Genomic DNA, 18785 nt, shown 5'->3' on the forward strand with positions numbered 1-18785 from the left:
GCATGCTGGCGGCAGACGTTTTTGAAATTCAAGCAATATTTTTAAATGCAATGTACCAGATAGGGCAGGGAGGTAGGTGGGCTTCAAGGGAAGTGCTTTAATGCAGGGGTGTAAGGCTCCTGGACCGCCCACCCACCGCCATTTGGGTTCTTTTACCCTCTGCGCATGCACAGAATGTTTTTTGCATGCACAGAGGGTAGAAGAACCCAAATGATGGCATCCGGGCGGGTGGAGCCTCGTGCTCCCTTTGTGACATTATTATTATTATTATTTATTAGATTTGTATGCCGCCCCTCTCCGTAGACTCGGGGCGGCTCACAACAATAACAAGAACAATGTAAAAAACAAATCTAATAATTTAAAAAACACTAAAAAACCCATTATTAAAAGCAAACACACACACAAACGTTCCATGTATAAACTGTATGGGGCCGGGGGAGATGTGTCAGTTCCCCCATGCCTGACGACAGAGATGGATCTTAAGAACTTTACGAAAGGCAAGGAGGGTGGGGGCAACTCTGATATCTGGGGGGAGTTGGTTCCAAAGGGTCGGGGCCGCCACAGAGAAGGCTCTTCCCCTGGGTCCCGCCAAACGACATTGTTTAGTTGACGGGACCCGGAGAAGGCCCACTCTGTGGGACCTAACTGGTCGCTGGGATTCGTGCGGCAGAAGGCGGTCCCGGAGATATTCTGGTCCGGTGCCATGAAGGGCTTTATAGGTCATAACCAACACTTTGAATTGTGACCGGAAACTGATCGGCAACCAATGCAGACTGCGGAGTGTTGGTGTGACATGGGCATATTTAGGGAAGCCCGTGATTGCTCTCGCAGCTGCATTCTGCACGATCTGAAGTTCCCGAACACTTTTCAACGACGACCGACAGGCACGAGCAAACCGGGAGCTTTTCACCCCTGCTTTAACGGGCCACTTTTAAGAGGCAACTGGTTATTTTTAAAAAATGGCTTATCTAGGAGAACCAATGTTTGGGGAAGGGGGAATCGTCTTGCAAAGTGAATGCTTGATATGATTTTTGTCTAATGGGTTTGACATTCCCATTTGATCGAAAGCTGTCGAGGTGGATTGAGAGAAGTCGGAGAGATTCTGGGGTTCAACTCTTGAGCTTTATACTAGTATTTCACATCTACATCTTTTATAAATCTGATCATTCACCTATTTCATCTGATGCCTTGAGACAGGTAATCCTCGATGTAATGTCCACAATCGAGCCCAACATTTCTGTTGTGAAAGTGGGACGTTCGTTGAGTGAGTTTTGCCCCATTTTACTTTTCTTGCCTCGGTTGTTAAGTGAATCACTGCAACTGGATTAAGTTAGTAAATCGGTTGTTAAGTGAACCCAGCTTCCCCGTTGACTTAGCTTGCTTAGAAGAGGATCATCATTCTGGGAGGCTGTGTCCGTCACAAATACGAACCACTTGCCAAGTATCTGAATTTTGATCACGTGATCATGGGGAGGTTGCAATTATGAAAAACGGTTATAAGTCTCCTTTTTTCAGTGCTGTTGTAACTTTGAACAATCACTAGATGAACAGTGGTAATTCAGGGACAACCTGTACTTAAGAGTGAAGAATTATTTTCCTATTGAGCAACTCTTTCTATCAAAACATTATTTTTCAACAGAAAAACATGTTTGTCTTTCATTTTTACCTACTAATTCTGCATTACTATAGCTGCACTACTATTACTACTAGTTTTTTCTCATCATTCCTGTCACCCATCTCCTCCCACTTATGACTGTAACTTGTTGCTTGTATCCTTATGATTTATATTAATATTGTTTCCTGATTGCTTGTTTGTACCCTGTGACAATCATGAAGCGTTGAACCTCATGATTCTTGACAAATGTCTCTTTTATTTTATGGACACTGAGAGCACATGCACCAAAGACAAATTAGTTGTGTGTCCAATCACACTTGGCCAACAACAAATTCTGTTCTGTTCTGTTCTATTCCTATTCTGATTTCTATTCCTATTCTATTCTTGCCCATTTCAAAGAGATTTAAAACACACCCATTGTTGTCTGAAAACTATTAAAGGAGCATATTTGTGGCTCAGGATTGAAATGAGGGGTCCTCGGTGCTTGGTGACCCCGGCTGCTTTCTTGCAGAGGTTTCATTACTAAACCAGCTAACATTATCAGTGCACAGAAAATATTACCTAGTTTGGGTAACTGAAACGTCTGCAAGAAACCACCAAGCTCAGACAACATCAAGGGACTCATGTGTGAAAACTGTTTAGATATCTGAAGTGAGCTATCTCTTTCCATGCTCAATGCACACACCCACTAACCCCTGGATGGCCCCAGAAGGAGTGTCCATTTACCCTGATCAAGAAACAGAGGCCGTTTTGATTTTTAGATGCACTGGTTTCTCCGTGCATCCCCTGTATTTTATAAAGATGACCAGCTGATTTCAGGAATCATAATGGGGAAAAACCAACAGAGAAGTCAAGGAATCAAATAGGACCTTTGGCCTAACCTTCTGCTTTAATCGGCAACAGTTCACTGTCAAGCTTTATTCACAAACTCTGTACAGACCGAAAGAAGAGAAGGGAGGATGAGGAGAGGTCCAGAACTTAAGGAGGCCACTTCTGAAGCAATAGTGGTGGAATTTCCTGTAACGGAGAAAAACAAGGAAGATCAGAAAAATTTACAGCCAGGTTTTGTGTGGCTCAGGTGTCGTAAGTTGACCCCGGCTATTTGCTTTCTGGGTTTGGAACAGAAATCACACCAAAAAAACAACTTTACTGCCGCTCAAGTCCTTCCCCCCCTCCTCTGTGACAGGCTGAAGCTGTATAATTCCACTTCCCCATAGTGACAGGCCCACCAGTAAAACACCTATTCTACAATAGGTCAAAGCAATGGAAACTGCAGTTTAATGTTTCCAAATGTAAAATAATGCACTTGGGGAAAAGGAATCCTCAATCTGAGTATTGTATTGGCAGTTCTGTCTTAGCAAATACTTCAGAAGAAAAGGATTTAGGGGTAGTGATTTCTGACAGTCTCAAAATGGGTGAACAGTGCAGTCAGGCAGTAGGGAAAGCAAGTAGGATGCTTGGCTGCATAGCTAGAGGTATAACAAGCAGGAAGAGGGAGATTATGATCCCGCTATATAGAATGCTGGTGAGACCACATTTGGAATACTGTGTCCAGTTCTGGAGACCTCACCTACAAAAAGATATTGACAAAATTGAACGGGTCCAAAGACGGGCTACAAGAATGGTGGAAGGTCTTAAGCATAAAACGTATCAGGAAAGACTTCATGAACTCCATCTGTATAGTCTGGAGGACAGAAGGAAAAGGGGGGACATGATCGAAACATTTAAATATATTAAAGGGTTAAATAAGGTCCAGGAGGGAAGTGTTTTTAATAGGAAAGTGGACACAAGAACAAGGGGACACAATCTGAAGTTAGTTGGGGGAAAGATCAAAAGCAACATGAGAAAATATTATTTTACTGAAAGAGTAGTAGATCCTTGGAACAAACTTCCAGCAGACGTGGTAGATAAATCCACAGTAACTGAATGTAAGCGTGCCTTGGATAAACATATATCCATCCTAAGATAAAATACAGAAAATAGTATAAGGGTAGACTAGATGGACCATGAGGTCTTTTTCTGCCGTCAGACTTCTATGTTTCTACATACAGGAGGTCCCCTGTTTAATCTACATTAAGACTGGGGGGGGGGACGGGACACCTGTCAAAAACTTTGCAGAGCTTCTGCCAATCAAAACAAGTCAGGCACAGACAAGAATTGCAAGTTAGCACTGTTTTTGTTTGGGCAGCAAGAGTGAATTCACTCCTACCCCGAGATGACAATGCAATTCTTATAGAAATGCTGCTAGAAGTAATGCCGGTTGGTAGAAGGGGCTCGGCAGAAAAATCCACCCACTTCCACATTCACAACTCTCTTGTAGCTGCAATCTTCCCAAGGATTATACTCTGAAATATATGATAATTTAGCAACATAGCTGAACAGTGATGCAGTGGTTAGAATGCAATATTGCAGGCTAATTCTACCCATTGCCAGGAGTCCGATCCTGGTGGGCTCAAGGTTAACTCGGTCTTCCATCCTTTCGAGGTCAGTAAATGAGGATTGTTGGGGGCAAAATGCTGTCTCTGTAAACCACTTACAGAGGGCTTCAAAACACCTTGGAGCAGTATATAAGCCATCAAGTGCTATTGCTATTTGCACGCAGTTTATTTATTTATTTATTAGATTTGTATGCCACCCCTCTCCAAAGACTCGGGGCGGCTAACAACAATAAAAGACAACGTAAACAAATCTAATCTTAAAAATAATCTTAAAAACCCCAATTTAAAGAACCAATCATACATACAAGCATACCATGTATAAATTCTATAAGCCTAAGGGGAAGGGAAAATTTCAATTCTGACGTCAGAGGTGGGTTTTAAGGAGCTTGCGAAAGGCAAGGAGGGTGGGGGCAACTCTGATATCTGGGGGGAGTTGGTTCCAGAGGGTCGCGGCCGCCACAGAGAAGGCTCTTCTCCTGGGTCCCGCCAAACGACATTGTTTAGTCGACAGGACCCGGAGAAGGCCAACTCTGTGGGACCTAATCGGTCGCTGGGATTCGTGCGGCAGAAGGCGGTCCCAGAGATATTCTGGTCCGATGCCATGAAGGGCTTTATAGGTCATAACCAACACTTTGAATTGTGACCTGAAATTGATCGGCAACCAATGCAGACTGCGGAGTGTTGGTGTAACATGGGCATACCTGGGGAAGCCCATGATTGCTCTCGTAGCTGCATTCTGCACGATCTGAAGTTTCCAAACACTTTTCAAAGGTAGCCCCATGTAGAGAGTGTTGCAGTAGTCGAACCTCGAGGTGATGAGGGCATGAGTGACTGTGGGCAGTGAGTCCCGGTCCAGATAGGGCCACAACTGGTGCACCAGGTGAACCTGGGCAAACGCCCCCCTCGCCACAGCTGAAAGATGTTTCTCTAATGTGAGCTGTGAATCGAGGAGGACGCCCAATTTGCGGACCCTCTCCAAGACAGTCAATAATTACCCCCCAAGGGTTTGGCCTCTCCATTTTTTACAAGAACGTTTGTGTACCAAGTGACGGGTTTTGTGCTTCTTTCTCCACATGGACATTTAACGGCATGCATTAAAATATAGGCAGTCCTCAATGTATGACAATTGAGCTCACATTTGGAGATCGTGAGGGCCACAAAGCGGGTCACCAAGTCGCCCCAGTCCAATTTTAGACCTTTTTTTCCCTGGCAGCCTTTCAGCAAATGTGGCAGTCACAAAGCAAATGCTACGGTCATGAAGGGAACCCATTGTTTGCTATGGGGTGCCTTTGTGTAGAAAACGGAACCAGGCATTAAAAAATAATAATTAAAAACTGCAGTCACATGACTGTGAGATGCTGCAGATGGCCGAAAATGCAGATCATGACCACTCTCAGCCAGATGTTATAACTTCAAATCTGGATTGCAAGTAGCTTTTTTCAAGATCTAACATAACTTTGAAAGGTCATGTAGCTGTCAGTTGAGGACTTACCAGAACTGAAGAGTGTGTTCTTATCAGAATGGCAGGCCTCAATGCAGGTTTCTTATCCTGCTGCGCCACCTAGTGGCAGAAAGATGCCAAGCCAAACTCCCAACGGGTTTTTCATGAGCTGTACCCCATAATCATCACAACTATGACAAATCAAGGCTTGAACTATCTTGCCTTGCATGTAATGAGTCTGTCTCATACATTATGGTTCGCCTTTTAAGCTGCATTACTGAAATAAATAATCTTTTGCACGGTATTCTAATTTTTCACGCTTCACCTGTAGCGGCTCCTCCGCGTGGCCTTTTCAGCATTCTCTTTTCAGCCAAGAAAGCCGCCGGGTGCTCCTAATTGCTACATTCACACTATAAGCTTTGCCCAAACACATGGATCCCAAGATGGCTTAGCATGAGGATCTAGACATGACCAGGCTGGGTTTCCCCCACTCAAAGTTAAGTCTTCCTTGGGTGCAGCCCAAACCCCGGTGATTTCATGAACAAGTCTGCAATTTTATTGGCTCATACAAACATAGAAACATAGAACATTGACGGCAGAAAAAGACCTCATGGTCCACCTGGTCTGCCCTTATACTATTTCCTGTATTTTATCTTAGGATGGATCTATGTTTATCCCAGGCATGTTTAAATTCAGTCCCTGTGGATTTACCAACCACGTCTGCTGGGAGTTTGTTTCAAGCATCTACTACTCTTTCAGTCAAATCATATTTTCTCACGTTGCTTCTGATCGTTCCCCCAACTCACCTCAGATTGTGTCCCCTTGTTTTTGTGTTCACTTTCCTATTAAAACCACTTCCCTCCTGAACCTTATTTAACCCTTTAACATGTTTAAATGTTTCGATCATGTCCCCCCCCCCCTTTCCCTTCTGTCCTCAACTTGCCCTGAGTAAGTTTCTTTCCAGCCCTAAGCAGGTGCTAACAACGTTCCCAGCTCTTACCGGCTTGCAAGCTCTTTCATTGTTACTCTCTGCCAAGAATGTATTCCAAACTCTTTGTAGAGTTTTTTTCATTGCTTTATTTGCTCCAGATATTTCTTTCCAGCCCTAACCAGGTGCAATTAATGTACCCAAGCTCTTTCACTGTTACTCTCTGCGAATAATGTTTCCCAAGCCCTGTCTTTGCAGTTCCCCCCCCCCATTGGTCTAACTTGTTCCAAACCAGGTGCTAACCAGCCCTAACCAGGTGCGAACCAGCCCTAACCAGGTGCTAACAATGTTTCCAGCTCTTAGCTGCTTGCAAGCTCTTTCACTGTTACTCTCTACAAAGAAGAATGTTTTCCAAGCCCTAAGTCTTTGCAGGGTTTTTTCCATTGCTCTACTTGCTGAGACTGCTTCTTTCCAGGTGCTAATGATGTTCCCAGCTCTTACTGGCTTGCAAGCTCTTTCATTGTTATTCTCTCAGAATAATTTTTTTAAGCCCTTAACTAGGGGATAAAATAATGTGCTGAAGCTGACCAGACTAAGGACACTAGCTAGATGAATACAGTGATCCCTCTATTATCGCGAGGGTTCCGTTCCAAGACCCCTCGCGATAATCGATTTTTCGCAATGTAGGGTTGCGGAAGTAAAAACACCATCTGCGCATGCGCGCCCTTTTTTTCTATGGCCGCGCATGCGTAGATGGTGGAGTTTGCGGTCCCCGCCGCCCACGCAAAAGGGAAACCCCGATTCGGCTCCTCGCTGCTGCTGCGCTACCGAGCAGATCAGTTGCTGGGCGGCCGAAGGAACCTTCCCTGGGTCTTCCCCCTCTTGCTGGCGGGCGGGCGAGCGGCGGGCATCAGCGAGGAGCCGGGGTTTCCCCTATGCGTGGGCGGCCGGGAAGACCCAGGTTGGGGGTTCGGGGGGGTGCTGGGAAGCCCCCCAGGCCGGCTGCGACCTTTTAAAACAGCCGCGCCGCTTCCCAGCTGACTCCTGAAGCCAAACGTGGAAGTGGTTTTTTTTAAATTAATATTTTTTAAAAAATCGCGATATAGCGTTTCGCGAAGATCAAGATCGCGAAACTCGAGGGATCACTGTACCTGGTAAGCAGATTCTTTTCCCTATTTTCCTCTAACTAAGGTGCGTCTTATATTCCAGTACATCCTATACTCTGGAAAAATATGGTAAGTTGAGGACAACACCTACCAAAAGATATTGATAAAATTGAACAGGTCCAAACAAAGACTGGCTATAAAAATGGTGGAAGATCGTAAGCATAAAACTTATCAGGAAAGACTTCATGAACTCAATCTGTACAATCTTTAGGGCAGAAGGGAATGGGGGGACATGATCGAAACATTTAAATATGTTAAAGGGTTAAATAAGGTTCAGGAGGGAAGTGTTTTTAATAGGAAAGTGAACACAAGAACAAGGGGGCACAATCTGGGGTGAGTTGGGGGAAAGATCAGAAGCAACGTGAGAAAATATTATTTGACTGAAAGAGTAGTAGATCCTTGGAATGTGGTTGGTAAATCCACAGTAACTGAATTTAAACATGCCTGGGATAAACATATATCCATCCTAAGACAAAATACGGGAAATAGTGTAAGGGTAGACTAGATGGACCACGAGGTCTTTTTCTGCTGTCAATCTTCTATGTTTCTATGACTACCTGCATCTACAACTTACAACTCTAAAAGCTTTTGGATTCCAGCCCACAGATTCTCACTCAAGAACACAGCCTTGACAGATAGTCCTCAACTTAAAACCACGATTAGGGACTGTTCAAAGTTACAACTGCAGTGGGGGGAAAAAAAGACTTATGACCATTCTCCCTCTTATGATTCTTGCAACATCCTCAAGGTCAAGTGTTCAAAACTCTTGGCAACTGGCATGTATTTATGACGGTTGATGTGTCCTGAGGTCCTGTGATCACCTTTGGTGACCCTCTGACAAGTAAAGTTGAGGGGGGAAACAGATTTATTTAACAACCATGTTACAAACTTAACACCTTCAGTGATTCACTGAACAACCGTGCCAAGAAAAATAGTAAAATGTGGCAAAATTCGCTTAACAGCTGTTTAGCTTAGCAATGGAAATTATGGGCTCTGTCGTGGTCAGAAGTCAAGGACTATTTGTATTGCCTGACCAGAAAAAAAACACTGCATCCCTCAACCAGAATATCTACGGGACCACCTTCTGCCACACGAATCCCAGCGACTGGTTAGGTCCCACGGAGTTGGCCTTCTCCGGGTCCCGTTGACTAAACAATGTCATTTGGTGGGACCCAGGGGAAGAGCCTTCTCTGTGGTGGCCCCGACCCTCTGGAACCAGCTCCCCCCAGAGATCAGAATTGCCCCCACCCTTCTTGCCTTTTGTAAGCTCCTTAAAACCCACCTCTGTCATCAGGCATGGGGGAATTGAGATATTTCTTCCCCCCAGGCCTATACAATTTATGCATGGTATATTTGTGGGTATGTTTGGTTTTTAATAAGGGTTTTTAGTTATTTTAAATATTAGATTTGTTATATGTTGTTTTATTATTGTTGTTAGCAGCCCCAAGTCTAGGGAGAGGGGCGGCATACAAATCAAATCAAATCAAATCAAATCAAATCAAATCAAATCAAATCAAATCAGTAAGTAAGTAAGTAAGTAAGTAAGTAAGTAAGTAAGTAAGTAAGTAAGTAAGTAAGTAAATAAATAAATAAACAAACAAACTATAAATCCTCAAATGTCAGCTGGAGAATGAACACGGAACTGTAAGTAGGTGTTGGAGGCTAAACTGAAGCAGAAACCCAACGAGAATTACTTACCTGCTCACTCCAAAGCTTTCACAATTGCTTCGTTGACTTCCACACTGATTTGCGCTTCTGCTCTTGCTACCTCGTCGGTGGCCGATGCGAGTTGCGACAAGGCTTTGTCCAAGTTTGACTTGGCTGTCTGTGTACAGGAAAAAAGTATATAGAATATAATTCTTTATTGTCCAAGTGTGATTGGACACACAAGGAATTTGTCTTGGGTGCATTTGCTCTCAGTGTATATAAAAGAAAAAGAAACATTTGTCAAGAATCATGAGGTACAACACTTAATGATTGTCATAGGGGTCAAATAAGCAATGAGGGAATAATCAATATTAATAAAAATATTAAGGATACAAGCAACAAGTTACAGTCATACGGTAAGTCGGAGGAAATGGATGATAGAAATGATGAGAAAAAAATTGGTAGTAATAGTAGTGCAGACTTAGTAAATAGTTTGACAGTGTTGAGGGAATTATTTGTTTAGCAGAGTGATGGGTTGAGCAGAGTGATATCAAGGTTTAAGGCAAAAGCAGCAGCATCCACAGATGTGGGGGCCTTGTTAAGGAAAGAGAAACTGATGGGGGCCAAAAGGCACCTGCTGTATAGCGTAATGTTTCTCCCCCTCAGGAACTTTAAGATGCATGGACCTTGACTCCAAGAATTGATATTGACCCTCTCTGAGGGGGAATTATTGACCCCCTCAGAGAGGGTCCGCACCTTGGGCGTCCTCCTCGATCCACAGCTCACATTAGAGAAACATCTTTCAGCTGTGGCGAGGGGGGCGTTTGCCCAGGTCCGCCTGGTGCACCAGTTGTGGCCCTATCTGGACCGGGACTCACTGCTCACAGTCACTCATGCCCTCATCACCTCGAGGTTCGACTACTGCAATGCTCTCTACATGGGGCTACCTTTGAAAAGTGTTCAGAAACTTCAGATCGTGCAGAATGCAGCTGCGAGAGCTATCATGGGCTTTCCCAAATATGCCCATGTTACACCAACACTCCGCAGTCTGCATTGGTTGCCGATCAGTTTCCGGTCACAATTCAAAGTGTTGGTTATGACCTATAAAGCCCTTCATGGCTCCGGGACCGCCTTCTGCCGCACGAATCCCAGCGACCGGTGAGGTCCCACAGAGTTGGCCTTCTCCGGTTCACGTCGACTAAGCCATGGCGTTTGGCGGGAGCCAGGAGAAGAGCCTTCTCTGTGGCGGCCCCGGCCCTCTGGAACCAGCTCCCCCCAGATATCAGAGTTGCCCCCACCCTCCTTGCCTTTCGCAAGCTCCTTAAAACCCACCTCTGTTGTCAGGCATGGGGGAATTGAAATTTCCCTTCTCCCTAGGCTTATAGTATTTATACATGGTACGCTTGTATGTATGAGTGGTTCTTTAAATTGGAGTTTTTTAGATTATTTTTAATATTAGATTTGTTTACATTGTCTTTTTATACTGTTGTTAGCCGCCCCGAGTCTTTGGAGAGGGGCAGAATGCAAATCTAATCAATAAATAAAATAAATAAATGGCCAGCATGGATGACCAGGATGATTGAGAATTTCTACAGACTTTTAACTATAGAATTTGGGGTGAACACCCTTGCAATGGTGTGGGAGTAGGAAGGGATTTACAGAGGAAAAAACTGCAGACTGCAGGAACCAGAGCCCCTCTCGGGTAACCCTGAAGGCACAGATAAACCTCTAAGTGGCCTCAAGGACTCTCTTAAAGGATGCAAATGGCCAGCTGTCTCCAAGGACTAGCAATCCTTCCATTCCCCACCCTCCTGTCAGAGCTGAAGAAGCTCCTTGGATGAGAAGCGAAACGTCTTCAAAGCAAAAACAAGAAAGTCCATTTGCCTCCTGAAAAGCACCTTTGGGACCACCCTAACCTGGATGACTGAGAATCTCTGCATGCTGTTTGCATTAATAGGTAGGGTGTCCGGTTCATGGCTTCTACCGAATCTTTCATTCTCAGATTAGTACTCGAGAGATCCTAGGTGCTCTCTGAGCGCAACTGTTTCCTTGCAGACATTTCATTATCCAACTAGGTAACAACATCAATGCTAGGTAAGGAATGGCGTTTGTTCTCTGCTTAAACCCCACTCCTTACTAGCACTGATGATATCACCTAGTTTGGGTAACGAAACCTCTGCAAGAAAACCACCAAGCTCAGAGATCACCAAGGATCCTTCATTTCAAATTTGACCACAAGAACGTAGTACTTATTTTACCCAAAGCATTTTATAACAACAACAACAACAGAGTTGGAAGGGACCTTGGAGGTCTTTTAGTCCAACCCCCTGCTTAGGCAGGAAACTCTACACTACTTCAGACAGATGGTTATCCCACATCTGCTTAAAAATTTCCAGTGTTGGGGGCATTCACAACTGTTCCACTGGTTAATTATTCTGACTGTCGGGAATTTTCTCCTTAGTTCTAAGTTACTTCTCTTTTTGTTTAGTTTCTACCCATTGCTTCTTGTTCTACCCTGCTTTGGAGAATCGGTTGACTCCTTCTTCTTTGTGGCAAGCCCTGAGATATTGGAACACTGTTATCATGCCTCCCCTGGTCCTTCTTTTCATTAAACTAGAAATACCCAGTTCCTGCAACCATTCTTCATGTTTTAGCCTCCCGTCCCCTAATTATTTTTGTCACTCTTCTCTGCACTTTTTCTAGAGTCTCAATATCCTTTTTGCATCGTGGCGACCAAAACTGAATGCAGTATTCAGAGTGTGGCCTTACCAAGGTCTTATAAAGTGGTATTATAAGGAGAAGGGAGGCATACAAATCTAATAAATAATAATTAACTCTTCACATAATCTTGATTCTATCCCTCTGTTGATGCAGCCTAGAACTGTGTTGGCTTTTTTGAGCAGCTGCTGCACACGGCTGGCTCATATTTAAATAGTTGTCCACTAGGACTCCAAGATCCCTCTCACAATTACTACTGTGGAGCAATGTACCACTTTTTTTTTCTTGCCTAAGTGTAGAGAACCTGACTTTGTTCACCATTGAATTTAATTTTGTTAGATAGCACCCATGGTTCAGGTTTGTCATGATCCATCTCTATTTTTTGCCTATCTTTTGGAGTGTGAGCTATTCCTGCCAGTTTGGTGTCATCTGCAAATTAGATAAGTTCCCTATCTATCCCCTCCTCCAAATAATTTTTTTAATACTTTAAAAAAAAATTTTTTTTTATTGAGTTTTGACAAACCAATACACAGACATTTAACATTAAACATTTACAATTTCCCTATATACATAAAACACAAATTGATTTTTTTACAATTCCATTTACTGTACATAATACAGTGATCCCTCGATTTTCGCGGTCTCGATTTTCGCGAAACGCTATACCACGGTTTTTCAAAAAACAATAATTTAAAAATAGTCCGCGGTTTTTTTGCTATACCACGGTTTTTCCCGCCCGATGACGTCATACGTCATCACCAAACTGACGTGTGCCATTGCTGATTGGCCGAAATCTTCTATGTTTCTCTGGACGTGGGGTTTTTTTTGGGGGGGGGGGGGGGGAGGACACGCACGAGCTGCCGGAGCCTCCTTTTGTTGCAAATCCGCCTCCGTGTTTCCCTAGTCCAACAAAGCTCAACCAACGCTACTAAGGCTTTCTCAAGCCCGCCTTCTCTCTCTCTACTGCCGCCAGGTACGTTTACCTTTCCCAACACTTTCCCGCGGCAGTATCTCCTTCCCGTAGTGCGAATGGTGGTGGTGGTGATGGTGGTGGTGGTTGTGGCCGTCGGAAGACTCCGCCGCCTTCTTTCTCTGCGAGTCTCCGCCGCAGGCTTTGCCCAGCGCCTGCTCCCCCATTTTAGTGCCGGCGCTGCCGCCACCACCGCCGCCTCCACTAGCGGTTGTACCGGCCGGCTGATAAGCGATAGTCCTCAGTACTGTAAATCCATGGCTCCGTCGGCTGGCCCTTTACGCAGCTCCTCCAGCCAGCTCGTCCGTCCGCCCGCCTTGCTCCTCCTCCTCCACCTCCTTCTACTACTACTCCTTCTCTTCCACTTGCCAGCCTCCGCACTTTCGCCGCCTCCAACTTCAAGCCCTTGCGCGGCCATGAAAAAAGGGCGCGCATGCGCAGATGCTGTTTTTACTTCCGCGCCGCTACTTCTCGGAAAATCGATTTTCGCAGGAGGTCTTGGAACATAACCCCCGTGAAAATCGAGGGATCACTGTAGTCTTTTACTGCTAGTTTCTCTTTTTTCTCTGGCTCCAGTTGTACAATTTTTCACATACTCTGTAGTAGTTTTTATTTTGTTGATTTTGCATTTCGTAAGTTAATTTGCTTAATTTAGCGCAGTCTAATATTTTTTTAATTACCATCTCTTCATTTGGTGTTTTTTCTTGCTTCCAAATTTGCGCAAATGCCAATCTTGCTGCAGTTAATATATGGATATTTAGATAATAATTTTCTTTACTGTGTTGTCCTCTAATTATTCCTAGTAAATACATTTCTGGTTTCCACTCTAATTTATAACCTAATATTTCTTCCATCCAGATCTGAATACTTTAACTACTGACTGAAATGGTAATTGAGCTGCAGCAGAATTGATTTTTTAAAAAAAGACAGCAAACAGCAGTGGTGCTGAGTCAGCACGGTGCAGAGAAATCCCTCCTAACTTGGCAGCCAAGCTGGGATTGTCTGCAGAGGGATGGAATGAAAAGAGGAGAGACAGACAAATACTAACCGCAGCATCGAGCTGATCCAATAAAGCCACTTCTTCACCTAACAGCTGGACAGAGGAATCTGCATTCACGGTGAGAGAACCGCTGCTCACTACACAAGTGCAAAGAAATGGTACAGTCAGTCAGTGACAAAGGCCCCGAGCAATTAGAATTCCCTTCCTTACAGAGATTTGATTATATCATTCCTTTTCTAGATGGGCCGGTGATGGATGATCTCTGGGTGACATCCGGCTAATGAAATGCATGAGGTAGAAAATCACAATCAATGATGGTGGGAGGACCAGCCACAGGGCAGAAAATGCAGACTGTAATAAAGTCCAAGCAAAACCACCAGCAAAATAGAGCAACCACAAATTATTTAAAATATCCAGAGGAAAGGGAAGGTTTATGCTGGATGCTTTAGGTACACTTTCAGGTTTTCCCATGTATCTTCCTCTTCTCCACAAAAATGCATTGCAGGGGGGAAAAACCCATTCATTTCCCCAAAGAAAAAGGGCCTCCACCCCCACAATAATTCAAATTTCAGGATCCTAGGAATGGTTGTCTAACATGCCTGGGGAATGTTAACCAGGGACCTGAATTAATCTAAATAGAACTAGAGTGGGTTAAGGTGGAGGGGCATAAAATTTATTTATTTATTTATTGGATTTGTATGCCGCCCCTCTCCGAAGACTCGGGCCGGCTAACAGCAATAACAAGACAGCATACAATAATAATCCAACACTAAAAACAATTAAAACCCATTATTATAAAAACCAAACATACATACAGACATACCATGCATAAAATTGTAAGGGCCTAGGGGTGAAATAGTATCTCAATTGCCCCATGCCTGGCGGCAGAGGTGGGTTTTAAGTAGCTTACGAAAGGCAAGGAGGGTGGGGGCAATTCTAATCTCTGGGGGGAGTTGGTTCCAGAGGGCTGGGGCCGCCACAGAGAAGGCTCTTCCCCTGAGTCCTGCCAAGCGGCATTGTTTAGTTGACGGGACCCGGAGAAGATCCACTCTGTGGGACCTAACTGGTCGCTGGGATTCGTGCATCAGAAGGCGGTCCCTGAGATAATCTGGTCCGGTGCCATGAAGGGCTTTATAGGTCATAACCAACACTTTGAATATAAGTGCTCATCAATTTATGATCACAATTATAAGGGAAAATAAACGATGAATAAATATATTAAGGAAGGGTTGGAAACAATGCCTAAAATGAAGAGATATGAGAGATAATAACTATCTTGTGAACTTAAGCTATAGCAGTTAATTTGGAATAAAAATTGAATAAATAGTTGGTAGACCCAGGAGACAAAACTAAATTAAGAGGCATTAGATTGGTAACATATACCTAATCTAAGGATTAATATACATAGAAATTATATAAAAATAATAATTTCAGGAAAGGCACCATCAGTTTAAAAGTTTGGAATATATTTTCATTCTGTTAAATATGAGACGAGCTAGGATAAGAAGCACTCAGGGAAAGGTTAAGAGGGAGGAAGTAGGAAGGTGAAGGGAGAGAAGGAGTGGAAAGAAGTAGAAGGGGGAGAGGAGTAAGAAGGTAGAAGGAAGAGATGGAGACAGAGGGAGGGGAGTGTAATAGAAGGAAGGAAAACAGACTGATGAATAGGAGTAGAAAATAGCTGCAAAATAAAACACTGGTTTTTGACTGACTGAATTCCAAAGTATAAATATGTATGTTATTGATATTATCTTAAGGTATGTGTGTATTGATATATGAATGGAATTGTGGAGAAAAATAAAAAAAAATTGTAAACCCCCCCCCACACACACACACACACAATTGAGCTCAACATTACTGTTACTAAGCAAGACAGTTAAGTAAGTTTTTGCATTTTTCGTTTTATAAACTTTCTTGCCACAGGTGTTAAGTGAATCACTGCAGTTACTTAGTAACATGGCTGTTGAGTAAACCTGGCTTCCCACATTGATTCTGCTTGTCAGAAGGTCACAAGAAGTGATCATGGGATCCCAGGATACTGCAACCATCATCAATACATGCCAGTTGCCAAGTGTGTGAATTTTGATCACCCGACCACGGATCATAACTATGAAAAACAATCGTAAGCATTTTTCTCAATGCTGTTATAACGGCCACTAAAAAATAGTTGTAAGTTAAGGACTAGTTTGTTGCCAAGTAAGGCATCTTATATTGCTACCATTTTTTTCAGTTCAGTGGGTGAAGAGGAGTGAGACCGGCCAATTTAATGCTTTCTGTGCATATATAGCAATAAGACTTTACAGGCCTCTCTAATCACATTTAGTTGAAGGATTGACATGGTGATGATTATGATATCATAATATCATATCATAATCATCACCATATCAATCCTTCAACTAAATGTGATTCCACCAACCAATCAAATCATTAAAACATAGCCACCCAATCTACTTGCTACATTCAAACCAAATCTCCACCCCACCACTATTTATAAGGAACAAATGGCAGTTGCAAACAAACTATATCTACAGCAGCACGAAGCTTAGAACTTCAGCCTGATGATGGTGAATGTGATTTCACCGAAACGTCGCATAGACATGCAAAATATTACATGGGGCAAAACCCGAACTCAGAACAATCTACATACATATACCCGTGAAAATCTACGAAAACACACACACACACACATATATATACACACACACACATACACACACACACATATATATATACATATACATACATACATACATACATACATACATATATATATGAATGAAGGTCTTGACATATTCAGGTTTCTTCCCGTGTAAGTTTCAGAGATTCCTGGTGACGTTTCGACAAGGTCCCACTCGTCATCTTCAGGCTTGTGCTTTTGTCCTTGTGCTAGGGCGAACACAGCATGACCTCAAGTCAAAAAGCACCAGCCTGAAGATGACGAGTGCCATGACCTTCAACCTTCATACCTGTACCCGTGAAAATCTACGAAAACAGAAATATTCTTATTGAATACAGTACTTTGTTATGTACAAAGTTGAATGTGCACAACAGCATGTGAAATTGATTGTCAATCAGTGTTGCTTCCCAAGTGGACAGTTTGATTTCACAGAAGTTTGATTTACTTGGAGTTATATTGTATTGTTTAAGTGGTCCCTTTATTTTTTTGAGCAGTGTATACACACAGGACTGTCGATACCCTCAGCTAAGATAATTTTCTGTTCTTTCTACCACCCATCATTTTCACACGCACCAAAGTATTTTTTGGAGGAGCCATCCTCATCAAAGACGGTTACAATGCCAGGCCTCAGGACTTGCAGAGTGGGAACGTGAGCAGCCAAGATGCCAAAGTATCCACTTAAGGTGGGAACATCCACCTGTTTCACAACGACAGCATTGTAGAAAATCTGTAGGAAAAACAATGAGAAAGAAAATACAAGTACTGTAGTTCTCAACTTACAACAGTTCATTTACGGACTGTTCAAAGTTACAACTTGGCAGTGACTTATGATCACTTTTCACACTTACTACCATTGCAACATCCTTATAGTCACATGATCAAAATTCAGATGCTTTGGAACTGACTCACATTTATGACCGATGTAGTGTCCTAGGGTTATGTGATCCCCTTTTGTGGCCTTCTAACGAAGTCAATGGGAAAACTAGATTCCCTTGACAAGTGTTACTAATTTAACAGCTGCAGTGATTCACTTAACAACTGTTGCAATGAAGCTCATAAAAGGGGGGGGGGGGAAATCCACATCATAATTTTGGGGTGCAATTGTGGTTGTAAGTCAAGGTCTAGCTGTAAAGGTGTATCTCCAATGAACCTGAAAAAGGAGAGACAGCCCTGCATCTGGATTTTTTAAAAAATAGAAAGCAAAAGAGATGGAGCTGATAATTATTTTTCTTGTTTCATATGAGGGATACTTTTATACTGTCCAGAGTTGTTGACAGTCAAATAGAATAGAATAGAAATGGAATAATTTCTATAAATTATTAAGTTTATAATATTATATATAAATTTAAGTTTAATTATAAGTTTGTAATTATAAATTTATTATAAATTATAAATCTACTGGAATAAATAAATAAATAAAATAATTGAATAGGAGCAAGAATAGAATGGTATATAAATTAAAAAATTATTATTATTTCTTTGGGAACATGGCCACCAAAAATTCGAAACGATGTCCTCCAGCTCCAATCCAGATAATCCTCGTTTTATGACAATGGGGACCACAATTTCAATTGCTAAGGCAAGGCAGCTTTTAAGTGAGTTATGCCCAATTCCAAAGCCTTTTTCCCACCATGGGTCATTCAGTGAATCGTGTAGACGTTAAGCGAATCCAGTCTCCCCCTCCGCCACCTGCTTGCATCTTGATCCGGTTGACTAGGAACTGCACGTTCTCACAACAAGCTAAACCCGGCTTAACAAAACACGCGAGCTTAACGGAGGTCCAAACCCATAAAACCCAGCAGCAGCTCCGGCACTGCCGCTCCCGAGGCCCACACGCTCGCCTCAGTCCGGTTGCCATGACAATACCTGAGAGGGCGAGGCGAAGGTGAAGGCCAGCTGTGCAGGGCCTGTAGCAGCCGCCGCCGCCGCTTCAGCATAATGACGGGACGGGGACCGGGACCCCAAGACCAAAGCGCGGGCGAGAAGACGACCGACGGGGAACATGGCGAAGCCAAGGTTAGAGAGGAGGAAAAGCAGAGAGGTCGACCGGCAACCAGGCCTGGCCTACAATTCCCAGCAGACACCACGGGAAGGAGGGGCGAAAGATGGTTTGCCGCGGGGCATGACGGGAAGCAGGACGACCTCAAGGAACTCTTTTGGCAGATTTTCCCAAGAAGCACCGCGGCGT

At 43.4% G+C, this 18785-nt stretch overlaps 1 protein-coding gene across 1 annotated transcript; it reads right to left on the bottom strand.

Moving 5' to 3' along the window:
• Positions 1-2485: 2485 nt before the first annotated feature.
• ATP5F1D (ATP synthase F1 subunit delta) lies at positions 2486-18677 on the bottom strand. Its single transcript, XM_070745302.1, has 5 exons — positions 18464-18677; positions 17171-17324; positions 13972-14060; positions 9287-9413; positions 2486-2632 (listed from the first exon to the last, which is right to left on the bottom strand). Exons 1-4 carry the CDS (start codon positions 18599-18601, stop codon positions 9291-9293), a joined length of 504 nt encoding a protein of 167 aa, XP_070601403.1. The 5' UTR covers positions 18602-18677; the 3' UTR covers positions 2486-2632; positions 9287-9290.
• Positions 18678-18785: the final 108 nt, after the last annotated feature.

Source organism: Erythrolamprus reginae, chromosome 1, assembly GCF_031021105.1.
Source record: "Erythrolamprus reginae isolate rEryReg1 chromosome 1, rEryReg1.hap1, whole genome shotgun sequence".
Classification (NCBI taxonomy): Eukaryota; Metazoa; Chordata; class Lepidosauria; order Squamata; family Dipsadidae; genus Erythrolamprus; species Erythrolamprus reginae.